At 36.4% G+C, this 17,495-nt stretch overlaps 1 protein-coding gene across 3 annotated transcripts in view; it reads left to right on the top strand.

Annotated features, from left to right (window-relative positions):
* Positions 1-8,971: 8,971 nt before the first annotated feature.
* TANC2 (tetratricopeptide repeat, ankyrin repeat and coiled-coil containing 2) overlaps positions 8,972-17,495 on the top strand; it is a gene marked incomplete at both ends in the record, with an annotated part of 263,116 nt that continues 254,592 nt past the window's right edge. For all 3 annotated transcript variants that reach the window (XM_084238894.1, XM_084238895.1, XM_084238896.1), the window contains one exon: positions 8,972-9,038. In XM_084238894.1, coding sequence (XP_084095020.1) covers positions 8,972-9,038 — 67 coding nt within the window. The remainder of the gene's footprint in view (positions 9,039-17,495) is intronic.

Consider the following 17,495-nt stretch of genomic DNA (forward strand, 5'->3'; position numbering starts at 1 on the left):
TGAGTGCACCAATAAGAATTATAAGAATTAAATGGGATTTTTTTTGGGGGGTGGGGGCACACAATGTAGAGGCTGAGGATAGATCAGGGTAAATGAAGCAAAGTCGAGTGTTGCACCCCTGGTGGTATCACTGAGCCTTGGTGGCAGGCAGAGGTCAACTTTACCTTTGGATTATTCTCTAATGAGCAACCTTTGCTATTTTGCTTATGTTTGTAAGGATTACTTGTTTCATTGTTCCAGAAAGTCTTAAAAGATGAGATTACCTTAAAGAACTGCACTCTTACTCTTTGTTAAGTCCTTCTAGGTAGTTAGGTTTCCATTAAATGTTTAGATGCTAATGTAGATGCTAAGATTTATTATCACACCATTTTTTAAAAAGAAACTTAGTATGTTCCCTTAAATTATTGACTTGTGACAGAGCAGTCTTTTGAAAATATGCTCTTCAATTCCCAGGAGTTCCATAACTGTAACTACTCTTCTGTTTTACACAGACTGTTTCCACTCATGGAAGTAGGAGTGGGAATGCATTATTCCTGCCTAATAGCTATTTTTTAAATTTCCTTCCCCCCTTTTTAATTTAGAAAATTACTGAAGTCTAAACTGTATACTGCTGCCCTTTGGAAAGCTGCTAGCTAAGACATGTAGGTGGTATTCCCACACTGCCTGGGTCTGCACAGCTTCTCCTTGTGTAACATCAGCATACAGAGCATGTATCATAGCCAAGTATTGCTCCCCATTCTGTAACCCACAAAGTGGGCTAATACGTGAAAGAAACTATTGGTTGGTTTGACATGGATTTTTTTCCTAACACCATGAAGCAATTAGCTACTTCTGACATGCTTTACCTGGAGGTGGTGTCAGATCTCGCATGCAGGCTGTAAGATTGCTCACCCACCAGCCCACCTCTGATGCCAGTTACAAGCCCAAGTTGTTACTTGTGCTTTTGACTGGCTGACTATAAATCAAGACTCCATCCTGGATTAATTTGCTAGAGTGGCTCACAGAATTCAGAGAGACATTTTACTTAGGCGGCTATCCATTTATTATAAAGATAAAATTCTCGAATAGCCAGATGGGGACATGCTCGCGTGAAGAGTATGGGGAGGGGTGCAGCGCTGCACTCGAGGGGAGCCTCCATGTGTTTGCCAGCCTGGTGGAGATCTCTGAGCACCACCTGCTTGAATGTTTATGGAAACGTCATTACTGCAGATAGTGATTGACTCAATCATTAGCCGCTGGTAATTGACCCTCCAACCCTTTCCTTCTTCCCTGAAGGTGGGGGGAGAGTGAGACTGGCAACCTTATCTCTTCCTTAGGTAACTTAGGGGCTTTCCAAAAGTCATGTCACTGACATAACAAAAGATATCTTTATTGTTCTCTTCGGAAACTCTAAGGGTTTTAGGACCTATGTGCTCATTATGAAATCACATTATCTCAGTCAGTACTGAATAGTGCATGGGTGCTGGGCAGGTTTGAAGGACTGAGCATATTGCTGAAGTAGTGATTTCTGTTTCCTTAACCCTGAATTTCTTGTAGACATTGTAGGCTTCTATTAGTGCACATTGCCAGAGCCTCATCCATTCAGAGTGTGTGTGTGTGTGTGTGTGTGTGTGTGTGTGTGTGTGTGTGTGTGAGAGAGAGAGAGAGAGAGAGAGAGAGAGAGAGAGAGAGAGAAAGAGAGAGATTGTCCTGGGAGCAGATGAACCAGGGAGAGAAGTTACCGTTAGTAGTAGTTAATACAGTTATTATCATACTAGTTTATAGCTTCATTCTGCAAATGTTTATCAGGTACCTTTTATGTCAAAAGGTACAGAGATTAAAAGACTATTTAGTCTTCCCTTATAGGTTAGTGGTGGAGACACTTGTAAAATCAATTAGGATAGAATACTATGTTTTATAAGGGAAGGATAAAGTAGGGGCATGGAACCAGCCCTTAGCAGCTGGTAGTCATGGGAGTCTCTGGAAAAAGCCTGAGCCGAAATCTGAATGATGAGTAGGAGCTAGACAGAGGTGAACCAAATAAATATTTTGACGACCTGATTCCGTAGCCATAAATGTCTTCATTTTATTAAACCTCAGTAATAAAATAATTATACAGGGCTTTGAGCATCCTAAAATAATAACTTATATTTAATGGGCTTTTACTATAAAAATAATATGTAGTGGGCTTTTAAAAATAAGCCAACATTGTGCTGTGTTTTTACATGACTAGTCTTATGTCACAGTCATATGTAAGGTATAGAGAGTTTAAGGAAGCGGTAGGGCAGTGAATCTGCTTTCACACCAGTGCTAAGCTGCTTCTGCATAAGGGCCATCAAGTACCTTTTATGTCAAAAGGTACAGAGATAAAAAGACTATTTAGTCTTCCCTGACTAAACTATTTAGTCCTGCTCTTCTTTTGTCTGAATACCTTTTACCATACCCCTCTCTATTAAAAAAAGAAAGTGTTTTACATTTCCAAAAACAGTAGAACATTTACATAAAGTGAGCGTCCAATAGGCCTCAAAGAAAAGCTCGGGTTTCCCAAAACAGAAATCTCAAAGCACATTTCCTGCTCATTAAGTAGTAAAAGTAGGTAGTGGCTGTGCAAAGAAAGACTAAATAGGACAAAACAATCTAATCACTTTGGGAGATTTAAAAACTGTCTTAAAATTACACGGGTTAGAAAGAAAATCAGAAGTGAAATGATAGAGTGTATGTAATGATATCACGATAGAAATGAACTTAGGGCTTATGGAAGATGTCCAGGTGGTAACTGAAATTTGAATCAATAATATACACACACAGTGTGTACAGGATTTGCTGATATGGTGGGTGTGAATGTGAGAAAAAGAGCTTATTGTTTATAAATATTTTCTCCTTTTTCTTGGTCAAGGCTTTACCTATCATATAAATATACACATTTCCCCCTAAGTTCTGGAAAAGTATTTCAAGCTTTCACTCTGCACTGCTTCATCATTGCTTATGTGGGCTACTCCAGAAGCTTCCTAACTGGTCCCCCTGCAATCTGTTCTTCACAGAGCGGCTGTTTGTCAAAACTCTCTCTCTCTCTTTTTTTTTTTAGTCATGTTGAAAATACAGTTCAGTCTTTACAGGACTGCAGTGCCTTGATAGCCTGAGTTCTGGCTACTCTGGAACCTCATCAGCCATTCCTTTAAACTCTCCTCACCTCACCGACCATCTTGCTGTTCATTGAAGTTTCTAAGTTCATTCCTGCCTCAGTGTTTTGCAGCTGTTTGTTCTCTGGCTTGGATCTTCATACACGTTCTGAAAGATTACTTCCACACTTCATGCAGGTTTCTGCACACATTGTCCCCTCAGAGAAATCGCCCCTGATCTTATTTGTGTAAAATAGCCCCGTTTCACTCTTTCACCATTAGCCTTCTTTTTCCTCAGGACACTTACACTATTGGAAATTAGACTACATAGTCATTATTTATTTGTTTATTGTCTGATTCCCCTTCTAAATTGGGGAGCAAATACCTTATCTTGCCCTCTTTCCCCTATGACTATATATTTCCCTTACTCCTTCTTATACCTCTTCACTTTCTCTTATTTTTGATTAATTGTCGGTGCTTCCAAGGTTATTGCAGGGACTAGATCTGAGACATCTAATGATCTATCTCAGTCAGCATTTAATGGAAAACCACTCTTGATAATACACTGGTGACTTAACATCCCTTTCAGAGGTGAAGAACATGTAATTTCCAGATAATGGACACATGATTTTTCTATTTCCTATTTGGTTTGGTTCTATGACTGTTTATCATCTTTTTTTAAAAACATGGAGGGTGCTTTTTTTTTAACCTTTTCAAAAGCCTCTGTTCATGCTGCTAGATTTATCTTTCTACTTAATGTTCTCATGCTTCACGTCATTGCCTTTGTCAGTGGTTATTTACTCCCCTCAGTAAAATGATATGCAAACTTTTGAGGTTTTCCATTTTTCCTTATTTCTCTTTTTTTTTCTCTTGAGATTAGTTATGATTCCTTTTTTATGAAACTGTCAAGACTCCAACAGATATTTACTAAATACCTTTTATATTCCAACTACTATGCCAGGTGCTAGGTTCTTACAGTCTAGTGTGATAAACATACACTAAATACACTAAGCAATGGTATGGTCATTAAGTATATTCTTTTGCTATGTTTTCTTTTACATTTTTGGAATTATGCTCTTTTCGATATTTTAAAAAATCAACCATCTCTTCCATTGTAGCTATTATAAAAATCATTTCCCCTAACATTTCCATGATATTTGTATCATTAACCACTATATCCTTTCCTGTAATATTTAAAATTTTTCTTTGAAATGTTAGTAAATGTGTTTTGTTTTGTTCTCTTAGAAAAATTTCCCTAAAAGGTTGATAAATGGGTAGTATTTACTTTAAAGGTACACACCTTTTCATAGCAACACCAACAGATTGGTTTTCAAGGGAACTCTGAAGGCATTGTCCAGATTAACAATGTGGAGAGAATCATCAAAGGAGATTTTGTTGGTTGACTGGGTAAGGAAAAGATAATGCTTAATTTATCATTTGTATCAGTAAGCATTCTTGATTTTGATTTCTACAGATAATATTTTAGTTTATTACTTTTCCTTATTTTTTATTTTCTTACTACGTGAAATGTTTTCTTTAGATTCTGTAGTGCTTTAAAAGCATTTAATGGTATAATTTACCCATGAGGCAAATTAGAAGTTAAAAAAACTTGCTTCTAGAATTAGAAAACAAGGGGAAATATATGAAAGAGACAAGTTACCACAAAACCTAAACTAAGAATAAAAAACAATACTAAACATACCAAAATATAAAAAGATATAGAAAAACATTTTTAGAAAAGCTGACTAAAATATTGGTAGTGTCCTCTATGGAAAAGTTTAAGGGAAATACCATGATTATTTGATCCGAATAGTGTAGAAGAGTTAATTTGATTACATTTTAAATTGTACATTAGAAACAAAAATTGATTGTATTAAGTAGTGCAAGAAGATACTGAGACAAGGTATTGAGTCTCAGTTCGTGGCCCATTAAGAGGAGAACAATCAGTCCTTTCCCGGGATGGTTTTGACCAGGTTTCACGCACATAAACGCTTAGCGGCCATGTGGGTAACAGTGTTCACGTCAGCAAGTATCAGACATTAGTTAGAAGTGATTGGGGACCTGTCAGTGCTTGTTTGTTGTTCTTCTGCCAGAGATTCTCTAGCCTAGAATTGTATTCGACAGATTTCTCTTGAAAGAGTTAACATTAAAAAATTTGCATATAAAAAACTTGGAAAAGTCAGGTGAAATCTAGCTATATATTATTGTCATAAATCGAATTAGATCAAACTGCCGTTTCCCAGTAAGCTTCAGTTTTGTGGAGTTTCTGTATTAATACTTTATTACAATAAATTTTCTAGTGGTATGTTAATTTGAATGAGAACGTCATTTTATCAAAATGTAACGGAGATGGATAATTAGCTTTCAATAAGTATTTTATGTTTCATTTCTTTATACATTTTGTCATTTTTAATAAAATGTTTTAGCATTAGCAAAGTAAAAAAAAATTCTATACTTCAAAAGTGATCGTCATTATAATGAACTTTTCTACCTGCCATTATTTTATTTTACCTAAATTAACCTTAAAGTGTTATCTTGGTTTATTTTTAGATATGAAATTATTATTCTTTTTGGCTCCCAGTCTTAGTGAACTTTAAATAATAGTTTGTTATCCTTCTAGTAATAATAATTTGTGCTTATCCATTTTTTCCTTTTGAAAATTGAAGAACTGTATATGTATATATATATTGGGAAGGTCTGAGTTACACAAAAGTTTAAAGCATGACTAGAATTTTCTCTGTTTTCCTTTAGATAAAATCTTGAACTTGGCTAGAATTTCTACACTTTCTTTGACTATCCCTGGTACACATTCTGTTTAGGTATTATTCCCTGTTCTTTTGTAGTTAATTCATTATCTGTTCTTGTCTGTTGAAACTTATGCTGTATCCCCTTATCTCTCTCTCTCTCTTTTTTTTTTTTTTGGTGGGACCCTTGCCGTTGGCAGGGGAATGAACCAACGCCGCAAAGGCTGCGGGCCGCCTTTGCAGCCCAGCACTCAACCGCTGCGCCACCAGGGGAGGCCCTCCCCTTATCTCTTTACCAAGTTAACAGTCTGATGAATCAGAGTCTTGTTCATTTATTCTTTTGCTCACCCAAGACCCATGAGAGTCTGCCATGAGCTGGGTATTGAGAATAAAAAGTGGAGGACCTCCCCTATTTTAAAACATCATTTCATCTTATTTTTTGTTGCATAGCAAAATAATTGCATATATTGATGGGCTTTCCTCTAAACATTTAAACATGAGTATCATTAAGTGCAGTTCAGTATTTGTTTACAATATTCCTTTTGCGGTAAAATTTATGTGTAACGTGATGTATAAATCTGATGTGGACGTTTGCTCAGTTTTGAAAAATGCACAGAAGCTCCCCCAAGTTGCAGAATATCACTATTCTCCTTTTGCCTTTTCTCATTTAATCCTTATACCTACTCACTTGTGATTATGGATTTGTTTGCATCATCTATTAGTCTTGTATATTTTGTATTTCTATTTTTAAACTGTTATTGGAGCCATTCAGATTTAGAAATCTTATGACTTTTTAATGATTAAGAGATATCTTTATCTTTAGTAATGCTTACTGCAGTAAGGCTACTTGATCGATACTGGCATAGCTGTGCCAATTTCCTTTATTTTTTTAAAAGATTTTATTTATGCATACAAGAACTGGGATACAGGCCAGTGCTGGGGGGGAGGTGAGAGGATTCATCAGAGACAGTGGGGAACAGAACACGTGGATTGACTGAAATACACTGCTGAGGGGAGCAGCAGGCAAGTCAGGAGAGGTCTGCTGTGCCACGTGGGTAGCTCACTGGCCTGGGATCGAACTTGTGCTGCAGTGGCTGTGTGGATAGCTTCATAGGTTGTGTTTTAATCCCTTGCACCTCCAGAGAGACACCCAATTTCCTGTAGATTGGTTTTAGACCTTTTCCCATCATTTTATAATCTATAGCCATAATTCTTTTAGCAGGGTGAATATTTAACAAAATAACAATTTTTGAGGGTTTTGTTTTTTTTTTTTAAGATTTATTATTTTTTTTTATGCATACAAGAACTGGGGTATAGACCAGAGGTGTGGATGGCAGGGGGAAAGAGGATTCACCAGAAACAGAGTTAAAAGCAGAACAGGCAGATCCATTAAAATACACTGCTGAGGGGAGCAGCGGGTGGGACAGGAGAGGTCTGCTGCGGCATGTGGGTAGCTCCCTGGCCAGGGATTGAACTCATGTTGCAGTGGCTGTGGATAGCTTCATAGTGCTGAGACTTAACCCTTGCACCACCAGGGAGGCCCATGAGGCTTTGAGATTAAATATACCTTCTTACTATTTGTGTTATATTTTATCTACATGTACTGTGCTACTTTTTCTCTCCTCAACCTTTTTTTAATTCAGTCAGATATTGCAATTATCCTTCTCATCTCAGCATCTAATGACTATTGTAGAAATTTTACTATGTGAATTTTGAGTTATTGCAGTCTAATATAAATGATTATTTCAGTTGTTCTTTTTTTGAACAGATATTTTAGAAATTTTAATTCCATTTACCCACTTGACATTTTTGTTATTGTTGTCATGCACTTTAACTCTACATATAGTTTAAATTTAACAAGCTGGCAATGTTACTATATTGACAATCATAGTTCTTTAGAATTTGCCAATGTATTTACCCTTTTTATGGCTCCTCCTTTTTGCATTTCTGTATTTTTTCCCCTTCTGTTGGGAGACCTCTTTTTTTTAGTATTTTTACTGATAGATTCTTTGTTTTTGTTTTCAGAAATTATCTTCATTTTCATTTTCAAACTAGTTTAACTGTGAATAGATGTCTTGATTGGCACAGGTTAAAAAATTTTGAAGTCATTCCATTTTCTTCTGCCTTTCATTATTTCTGTTGAAGTTTATTTCTCAGTTTATTGATTGTTGCCCCTTTAAATGTTATGTTTCCTTTTTCCTGTAGTTGCTTGAAGACCTGGCTTTATGTTGCTCATTAATGTTAGAAAATTCTTGGCTGTTTTCACTTCATTTTTGTTCCTTTCTTATTTTCTTTTTCCTCTCTTCTGGGGTTTCAGTGATATATATGTTAGAGTGTTTCAGTGAATTCCATATGTCTCTTAGATTCTGTTTTGCATTTTTCAGACTTTATCTCGTTGTGCTTTGGTTTGGATATTTTCTTTTGAACTCTGTTAAAATTCTCATTTGCTCTGTTCAGTGTGCTGGGAGCAACACATACTGACTGACAACAATTTTAGGGAAATTTTGCTCTGAAAAGCAATGATATTGGAGCAATAGTTGAGCCATGTGGGAATAAAGGAGGAGTAATTTATTTTTGGTTAGGGCATACTATAGTACATTTATGTTACAATTGGACTAATTGAGTAGAGACGGAAAAAAAAGAAGGTACATGGGAGAGAAGGGAAGGTGATCTGGGGATAAAAGTCCTTGAGAAGGTGAGAGAGGACACTAGGAATGGTTTTCCTTCAATAGGAGTGGGAGATAAAAAGCTGTAGTCTTGTGAGATGGAATTCTGGCTTGTTCAATGGAAAATATGTAGCTGCTGTAAGTTTCTAGAATGCTAAACTTTGGATAGGGGGGCGGGGGGTGTCTGTAGATCATGTAGGAAACAAAATATTCCAGGAAATGGAGATTTGAGTGGAAGAATAGATTGTATTTATGATTAGCTGATTCTCTTATTTTACTTTAATTAAATGAACAAATGTTTTTTGTCGTATAGTTAAAATTTCTGTACTACTTATTTAAACATACTTAATTCCTTATAGTACATTAAAATTTTTAATAGTATTTTGAGTAGAAAAATCTAATTTTCTAATATCTTTTTCCACATTTTCTTTTACAGTTTTGTCAGCACTAGAATAGCACAACCATGTTTCGGAATAGTCTCAAGATGCTTCTTACTGGAGGGAAGTCAAGTCGGAAAAACAGATCAAGTGGTAAGTGACTGTGGTACATTTATTTTGTGTGATAACTTAGAAATAGAAGTTTTGTTAGGGGTCTGAGTGTTATAGCAGATTTTGTATTTATTTATTATAAATGGTCATTTAATTTAGAAAAAAGGTTTACTTCTCATAAACTGTTATATTCTTTTTTTTAAAAGATTTATTTATTTATACAAGAAATGGGGTACAGGCCATATTTGTGGGAGGGTGAGAAGATTCACCAGAGACAGAGTGGGGAACAGAACAGGCAGACTGACGAAATATACTGATGAGGGGAGCAGCGGGCGCGACAGGAGAGATCTGCCACGCCATGTGGAACCCTCGCTGGCTGGCCAGGATGGAACCGGTGCTGCAGAGGCTGTGGACAGCTTCACAGCACTGCGCTCAACCACCTGAGTCACCAGGGGAAGCCCTATACTCCTTTTTTTAAAGGGATAGATACAGTGAACATTTATCAGAAACAAGGAAGTGTGTGAGTGAAAATTATTTATTTCTAATATGTGAGAGAGTAACGTTGCTGTGTACTGCCTTCTAGACCTAAATTTGCTTTTTGAATTAACATGTGAAATTATTTCGTCCTGGGTTCTCTTTGGGGAATGAGACTGGAAAAATAGAAACTTTCCCAGTGGTTTACACAGAAGTGAAATATTAATTGAAGATTTTTATAATCATTGACGTTTACAGATTTTTTTTTTTTTAAGAATAAGGGAGCAATTCTTAGGTTTTTGTGGAGAGAAATATTGAAGAGAAATGTAGTAAATATTTGCTTTCTGTTAATGGATTGTAGATATTTATTATACTCAGTAATTTTTTCAATTTCCTAATAATTTTGCACTCAAGTTTATATTGCTAGTATATTCTTTTTTTTAAAGATTTATTTAATTATGCATACAAGAGTTGGGGTACAGGCCAGGGGTCAGGGGGGTGGTTTGTGAGAGGATTCACCAGAGACAGAATGGGGAGCAGAACAGGCGAATCTACTGAAATACACTGCTGAGGGGAGCAGCTGGCGAGACAGGAGAGGTCTGCTGCGCCATGTGGGTCAGCTCCCTGGCTGGGGATGGAACTCATGCTGCAGTGGCTGTAGATAGCTTCATTGTGCTGAGACTTAACCCCTAGCATCACTAGAGAGGCTCCTAGTAGTATATTCTTTATCATTCACATTCCCATTATGATTTCTTCTTGACCAATAAAGTATCCCTGTTAATTTCCTAACATCCAATGATTTCCTGGTTATCTTATTATTAACTGAGTTAGTAATTTTAACTTGTTATTCTCTTTTATCAGAAAATTTACCCCGTGTTTTATTTTTTTGATACTTGCCTTACAGCTCAACATACTAGTTTTGGCGAGTGTTTTAGATGTATCTGAAAATAATGTGGATTCTGCAATTATTGGGTGTGGTGTAGGTCAGTTTTGTAAAGGTTGTTCTTCAAATATTTTACCTCCTTACATATTTAAAATTATCTCCTGAGAAAGATGTAATTAAAGCTCATACTATGACTATGGAATTGTCTATTTTTCTTTCTAGTTCCTGACAATTTTTGCTTTATTGGGAAGCTATCTAATTAAATAAGAATTGAATTGAAATTCAGAGTTTCTCCATCTTTCTGGTGACTTGTCTGTTTTACAGTAATGAAATGTCCCTCTCTTTCTAATAATGCGTTTTGTTTGACAGTTGAGCTTGTCTAATATTAGCATAACTCTCCCAGTTTTCTTTTGAATAGTGTTTGCAGGGTATGATTCTTTCCATTCTTTTACTTAAACATTTCTATATGACTAATACAATTAATTGCATCTTGTTGCATTTTCTTTTTTTTTAAATTTATTCAGACAAATTTTTTGCTCTTAGTGGACTTTGATTCATTTATATTAACTAAATCCATGATATGTTTGTGTTTAAATATAACCTTATTGTGTTCAACTCTTCTTTCTTATTGTCTTGATTTGGTCAGAACACTTTCTGTCATTCCATATCTCCCCCTAACGACCTTTACATTCTTTCAGTGGTAACTTAAAGATGAAAATATTCATCAGTCAAATTTCATATTAATGGATACTTTTGTCCCCTCTGGTACAATGCATAAGCCTTAGCTTTTTTTCACCTCCTTGTATTTTAAACTCCATAGCCATTATTATTGTTGTTTTATGTAGTGCTATTATTTAGATTTACCCACACACTTGACTTTTCATTCCTTCCTGCACCCCATACTTTCCTGTTAGGGTCACCTTTTTCTTTGCCTGATAAACATCCTTTATAAATTCCTTTAATTTGGATCTTTTTGTGGAAAATACACTTAGCTTTTGGAAATGTCTTTATTTTGCCTTTATTTTGTAGGATATTTTTTCTGGGAGCAGAATGCTATGTGCCAGTTATTTTCTTCTAGGACTTTTAAATAGTGTATACTATCTTCTAGCTTCTTGCCATTATTTCTGGTGCGAAGGCACTTGTCAGTCTAGTTAGTACATCTTTAAAGATGATCTTTCTTCTTTCCTCTTTGTTTTCAGTTTTCTAGATTTACATGGCTCTGCCTAGAAGTGGTTCTCTTTGTATCTTTGTTTATCTTCTATTTATTAGTGTCTGGAGGGTTTCTTGATTTTTTGGCTTGGTGTCTTTCATCAATTTTGGAAAACTGTTACCCATTATCACTTCAAATTTTAATTTTTCTGCCATTTTCTCTCCTTTCTTTCTAGGATTCCAGTTATGCATTTGATAAACCACGTGCATATCAACTGTGTCTCTTACATTATCATTTTGTCTTCATATGCATAAAACTGGGTATTTTGATCTCTCTTCACTAATTCACTCTTTATTGGTATGCAGTCTTTTCTAAACAACATTCATTTCTTAATTTTGGTGTACGTCAGTTCTAGAGCTTTGTTAAGCTTACTGAAAGATTTTAACAGTAGTCCAAAGAACTCCACATACCCTTCCACAGATTCACAAATTAACTTTCACTACATTTGCTTTATCATTCACTCTGACACACATACTCTGTCTCCCTCACTCCCTGTTCTGCTCTCCTTCTCTCACTCATTTTTTAGAATCACTTGAGAGTAAATTAAACACATCGTGTGCCTTTTCTCCTAAAATTTTCAGCATGTATTTATTTTTATTTGTGTGTGTGTGTGTGTGTGTGTGTATTATTGAGGTAATGGTGTATATGATTCCAAGGTATAGGATCACATCTCTTCAGATGTGTGTTACCATACCATACCATACCTACCACCAAGGCACCTATAGTCCTCCACTACAGTGCACTGAACCCCCTCCACATCCTGTTCTCCACTCTCCCCTCTTTCCCTTGGTAGCCTCAATTCTACTAGGATTACCCCTCTAAGGTTTGTAATTGGTTTGTTTCTGTCCGACCCTTTAGTTTGTTTCTCTATATTCCACATATAAGTGAAACCATCTGGTGTTTGTTTTCTCCTTCTGACTGACTTTGCTTAGTGGACTATCTTCCAGTTCCATCCATGTTACAGAAAATGGCAAGAGTTTTTTCTTTTTCAATAGTTGAGTAGTATATATACTACTAAGTATATATACCACAACTTCCTAATCTACTCATCTGTCCTTGAGCAATTGAGCAATTAGGTTGTTTCCATAACTTGGCTGTTGTAAATAGTACTACATTGAACATAGGAGTGCATATATATCTTCAAATTAGTGTTTTTGCATTCTTTGGGTAGATAACTAGGAGTAGAATTATGGGAAGGAGATTCTTTTACATGACCATAGTATAGCTATCAACTTTAGGCAGTTTAACACTGATAAAATACTTTTATTCAATCTACCATTTATTTTCCAAATTTAGTCAGTTTACCTAGTAATATTCTTCCGTTTCTTTTCAAGACCCAGGCCAGAACAAAGTTATCATTACTTGTCATTTCTTTTAATCTCATCTAATTTGAAGCAGTTTTTTAGCCTTCTTGAGTTTTAAAGAATAAAAATGTTTTCTTTTTATAAAAAGCTAAAATACTCCTAACTTTGGATTTGTTTGACTTCTTTTATGATTAGATTCATGTTGTACTTTTGAATATTACATAAATGTATGCTGCTTTCTTTTTGGAGTATCATAGCTAGAGGCACATAATATCCATCTGTCACTCATTAGTGATTTTGATGACCAAATCAAGGGGTTGTCTGGTTTTCTGCCCTAGAGATGCCAATTTAATCCATTTCAATTTAAATATAATCTACAAGTAAATATATTTGGTTCTTTTAACTGTTTCTAATTCTTTGTCAATGTTCTCAATCTTGAGTCTTATCTCTATGAGCATAGTTAAGTCTACATTTAGAACTATATCTTATCTATCTTAAATGTCTGCCTGATAATTTTATTTATTTATTTATTTTTAAACATTTATTTATTTATTTATTTATATAAGCACTGGGTACAGTCAGTGTGGACTTCTAGTGAGTCCGAACCTGGGACGCGATGGTAAAGAAAATCAAATATGGGGGACTGTCATGTCCATCATACAGTAAATCTTTATTGTCTTAATGCTCATTATATACTATTTTAATTGTAGCAGGTGTAACATCAAAGCATACCACATAATGATAACATGTATGAATAATTAGTCTATTTTCTTACTATTATCTATTTACTTCAGACAGTAGGTACCAGGCGGATAGTTCTCACACACATGATCTTATTGCCTCCTAGCCAGAGCCTGGGAAGTTCGCTCATTATTTTGTTGTTCTCAAACTGTGGAAATGTACGCAGTTCACTTCCAGGCTCTCAACACCAAGTCCTATCACCCAGAGGTTTTCCTCCGAGACGCATGTGTTTTCACATGCCTTAAAGACTCGGGTCAAGGCCTTTCTACTCACTACGCTGGGTGGCCGCCTCCAACAGTCATAAGCGTGCGAGGGCGAGAGAACTCACCATAGCCAGAGCAGGGAACAGAACAGGCAGACTGACGAAATACACTGCTGAGGGGAGCAGCAGGCGCGCCAGGAGAGGTCTGCGCACCATGTGGGACCCTCGCTGGCGACCAGGGATTGAACTGGCTCTGCAGAGGCTGCAGGCAGCCTCACAGTCCAGCGCTCAGCCGCTGCGCCACCGGGGAGGCCCTGTCTGATAATTTTAAATATGCCTGTTGCCAATCTCCCTAATGAACACTGATGCAAAAATCCTCAATAAAATTTTAGCTATCAGAATCCAACAATGTATCCATAAGATAATTCACCACGACCAAGTTGGATTCATTCCAGGGACACAAGGATGGTTTAACATCCGAAAATCAATCAACGTTATCCAGCACATCAACAAAAAGAAATATAAAAACCATATGATAATATCAATAGATGCTGAGAAAGCTTTCGACAAAGTGCAACACCCATTCATGATAAAAGCCCTTGAAATTCTTGGGATACAAGGAACATACCTCAGCATCATAAAGGCCATCTATGACAAGCCAACAGCCAGTATCATTCTCAATGGTGAAAAGCTGAAAGCAATTCCATTAAGATCTGGAACAAGACAAGGATGTCCACTCTCACCACTGCTTTTCAATATAATACTGGAAGTCCTAGCCAGAGCAATAAGACAAGAGAAAGACATCCAAGGAATCCAAATAGGAAAAGAAGAAGTCATACTATCACTATTTGCAGATGATATGATAATATACATAGAGAACCCCAAAATCTCCACAGAAAAACTAATTCAACTCATCAATCAATTCAGTAAAGTGGCAGGATACAAAATCAACATGCAAAAGTCAGTAGCCTTCCTATACACAAACAATAAATCTGAAGAAGAAGAAATAAAAAAAAACATCCCTTTTATTATCGAAACAAAAAAAAATCAAATATTTGGGAATAAATCTAACAAAAGAGGTAAAGGACCTATACAAAGAAAACTATAAAACTACTGTTAAAAGAAATAGAAGAAGACACAAAGAAATGGAAAGACATCCCCTGCTCATGGATTGGAAGAATAAACATTATTAAAATGGCCATCCTACCAAAAGCAATATACAGATTCAATGCTATTCCAATCAAAATTTCAATGTCATTCTTCAAAGAAATAGAACAATTATTGATGAAATTCATATGGAATCACCAAAAACCCCGAATAGCCAAAGCTCTACTGAAAAAAAAAAAGAAGGGAATGGAGGCATCACACTCCCAGACTTCAAACTATACTGCAAAGCCATAATCATCAAAACTGCATGGTATTGGAACAAGAACAGACATACAGACCAATGGAATCGAATAGAAAATCCAGAAATAAACCCACAGATTTATGGTCAACTAATCTTTGACAAAGGAGCAAAGACTATGCATTGGAGCAAAGAAAGTTTCTTCAATAAATGGTGCTGGGAAAACTGGGTCGCTACATGCAAAAGAATGAAGCTTGACCACTACCTCACACCATACACAAAAATCAACTCAAAATGGATTAAAGAACTAGACATAAGACCTGAAACCATAAAATACATAGAAGGAAATATAGGCGAAACACTACGTGATTTGCACATCAAAGACATCTTTACAGACACATCACCCAAAGCAGTGATAGTGAAGGCAAAGATAAACAGCTGGGACTACATCAAATTAAAGAGCTTCTGCACAGCAAAAGAGACAATAACAAAAACAAAGAGAAACCCCACCAACTGGGAGAACATTTTTGCACCCAACACTAATGATAAAGGACTGATCACAAAAATCTGCAAAGAGCTGATGAGACTCAGCAACAACAAAGAAAATAATCCAGTCAAAAAATGGGCAGAAGAGCTAAAAAGAAACTTCTCTGAAGAGGAAATGCAAATGGCCAACAGACATATGAAAAAATGTTCAACATCACTTGTAATCAGGGAAATGCAAATCAAAACTACCATGAGATACCATCTCACACCAGTGAGAATGGCACATATTAAAAAAACTAGCAACAAATGTTGGCGAGGGTGTGGAGAAAAAGGAACTCTTCTGCACTGTTGGTGGGAGTGCAAACTGGTCCAACCACTATGGAGAGCTGTGTGGAGATTTCTGGACCTACTAAACATAGAGCTTCCATATGATCCAGCAATTCCACTCCTAGGTATTTACCCAAAGGACACAGAAACATCAATTCCAAAGAGCACCTGCACCCCTATGTTTATAGCAGCACTATTTACAATAGCTAAGCTTTGGAAACAGCCCAAATGCCCAAAAATAGATGACTGGATCAAGAAGATGTGGTACATATACACCATGGAATATTACTCAGCATTCAAAAAAGATAAACACATGCAATTTGCAGCAACATGGATGGCGCTGGAAGGGATCATGCTCAGTGAAATAAGCCAAACAGAAAAAGAAAAATACCGGATGGTCTCACTCATAGCAGGAATCTAGAAAACTTAAATAAGGGACCAGGAAAATGAATATAAGAAAGTGAAAATCAAAATCAACAAAAAACTATGAACCAGAGACATTTTTTGGGGGGTGGGGGGCGGGAGGGGAGGGATTGGGGTCAGAATGGGGCGTTTGCAATTGTATGGGGGAATATAAAAATAAAATTTATTATTTAAAAAAAATAAATAAAGCACTTGTGGATTTAAAAAAAATTAAATATGCCTGTTTATTTTGGTTTCTACTTACCTTATTTTTCTCCTGTGTCTAGTTATTTTTTATTTTTAATTATTTATTTATTTTTAAAGATTTATTTTTATTTATTTATACAAGCACTGGGTGCAGTCAGAAGCGCGGGAGGGTGAGAGAATTCACCAGACCCAGAGCGGGGAGCAGAGCAGGCAGAAGGACCGAAGCACACTGCTGAGGGGAGCAGCGGGTGGCAGGAAAGGTCTGCGTGCCATGTGGGACTCTCCTTCAGTGGCTGGGGAGCAGCTGGGGATTGAACAGGCACTGCAGAGGCTGCGGGAGCTTCGCAACCCAGCGTAGTTATTTTTTAAATAAGCTTTCCATATTGGGTTAATTTATATGAGTAGATGACATAGAGAATTCCTCTCTGTCCACCCAATTTTCCCCTTGTTACATCTTATTTACCACCACGCATTTGTCAAGCCTAAGAAACCAATATTGGTACATTAGTATTAACTAAACCCCAGGTTTTTATTTGAATTTCATCAATTTTCCTTTAATCTCCTCATTCTGTTTCAGATTTCAATCTAGGGAACTACCTTACACTCAGTTATTGTGTCTCCCAAACACTGATTGAGTTTGGCAGAAAACATCACTAGGTCAATTCTAAGTAACGCTAAATGAACATATCTGCAAAGTCCAGACATGGTAGCCACACTCAGTTCTTGTATGAATAGCAGATTTCCTCTGCTCTCTTTCTTTAGAATATAGTAATTCCTAATCATTATTTACTAGGTATTATTCAGGTATTTTTTTGTTTGTTTTTTTTGTTTGTTTTATACAAGCACTGGGTACAGTCAGAAGCACAGGAGGGTGAGAGAATTCACCAGAGCCAGAGTGGGGAGCATAACAGACAGATT

This window comes from Talpa europaea (genome assembly GCF_964194135.1).
Source record: "Talpa europaea genome assembly, chromosome: 7".
Lineage (NCBI taxonomy): Eukaryota > Metazoa > Chordata > Mammalia > Eulipotyphla > Talpidae > Talpa > Talpa europaea.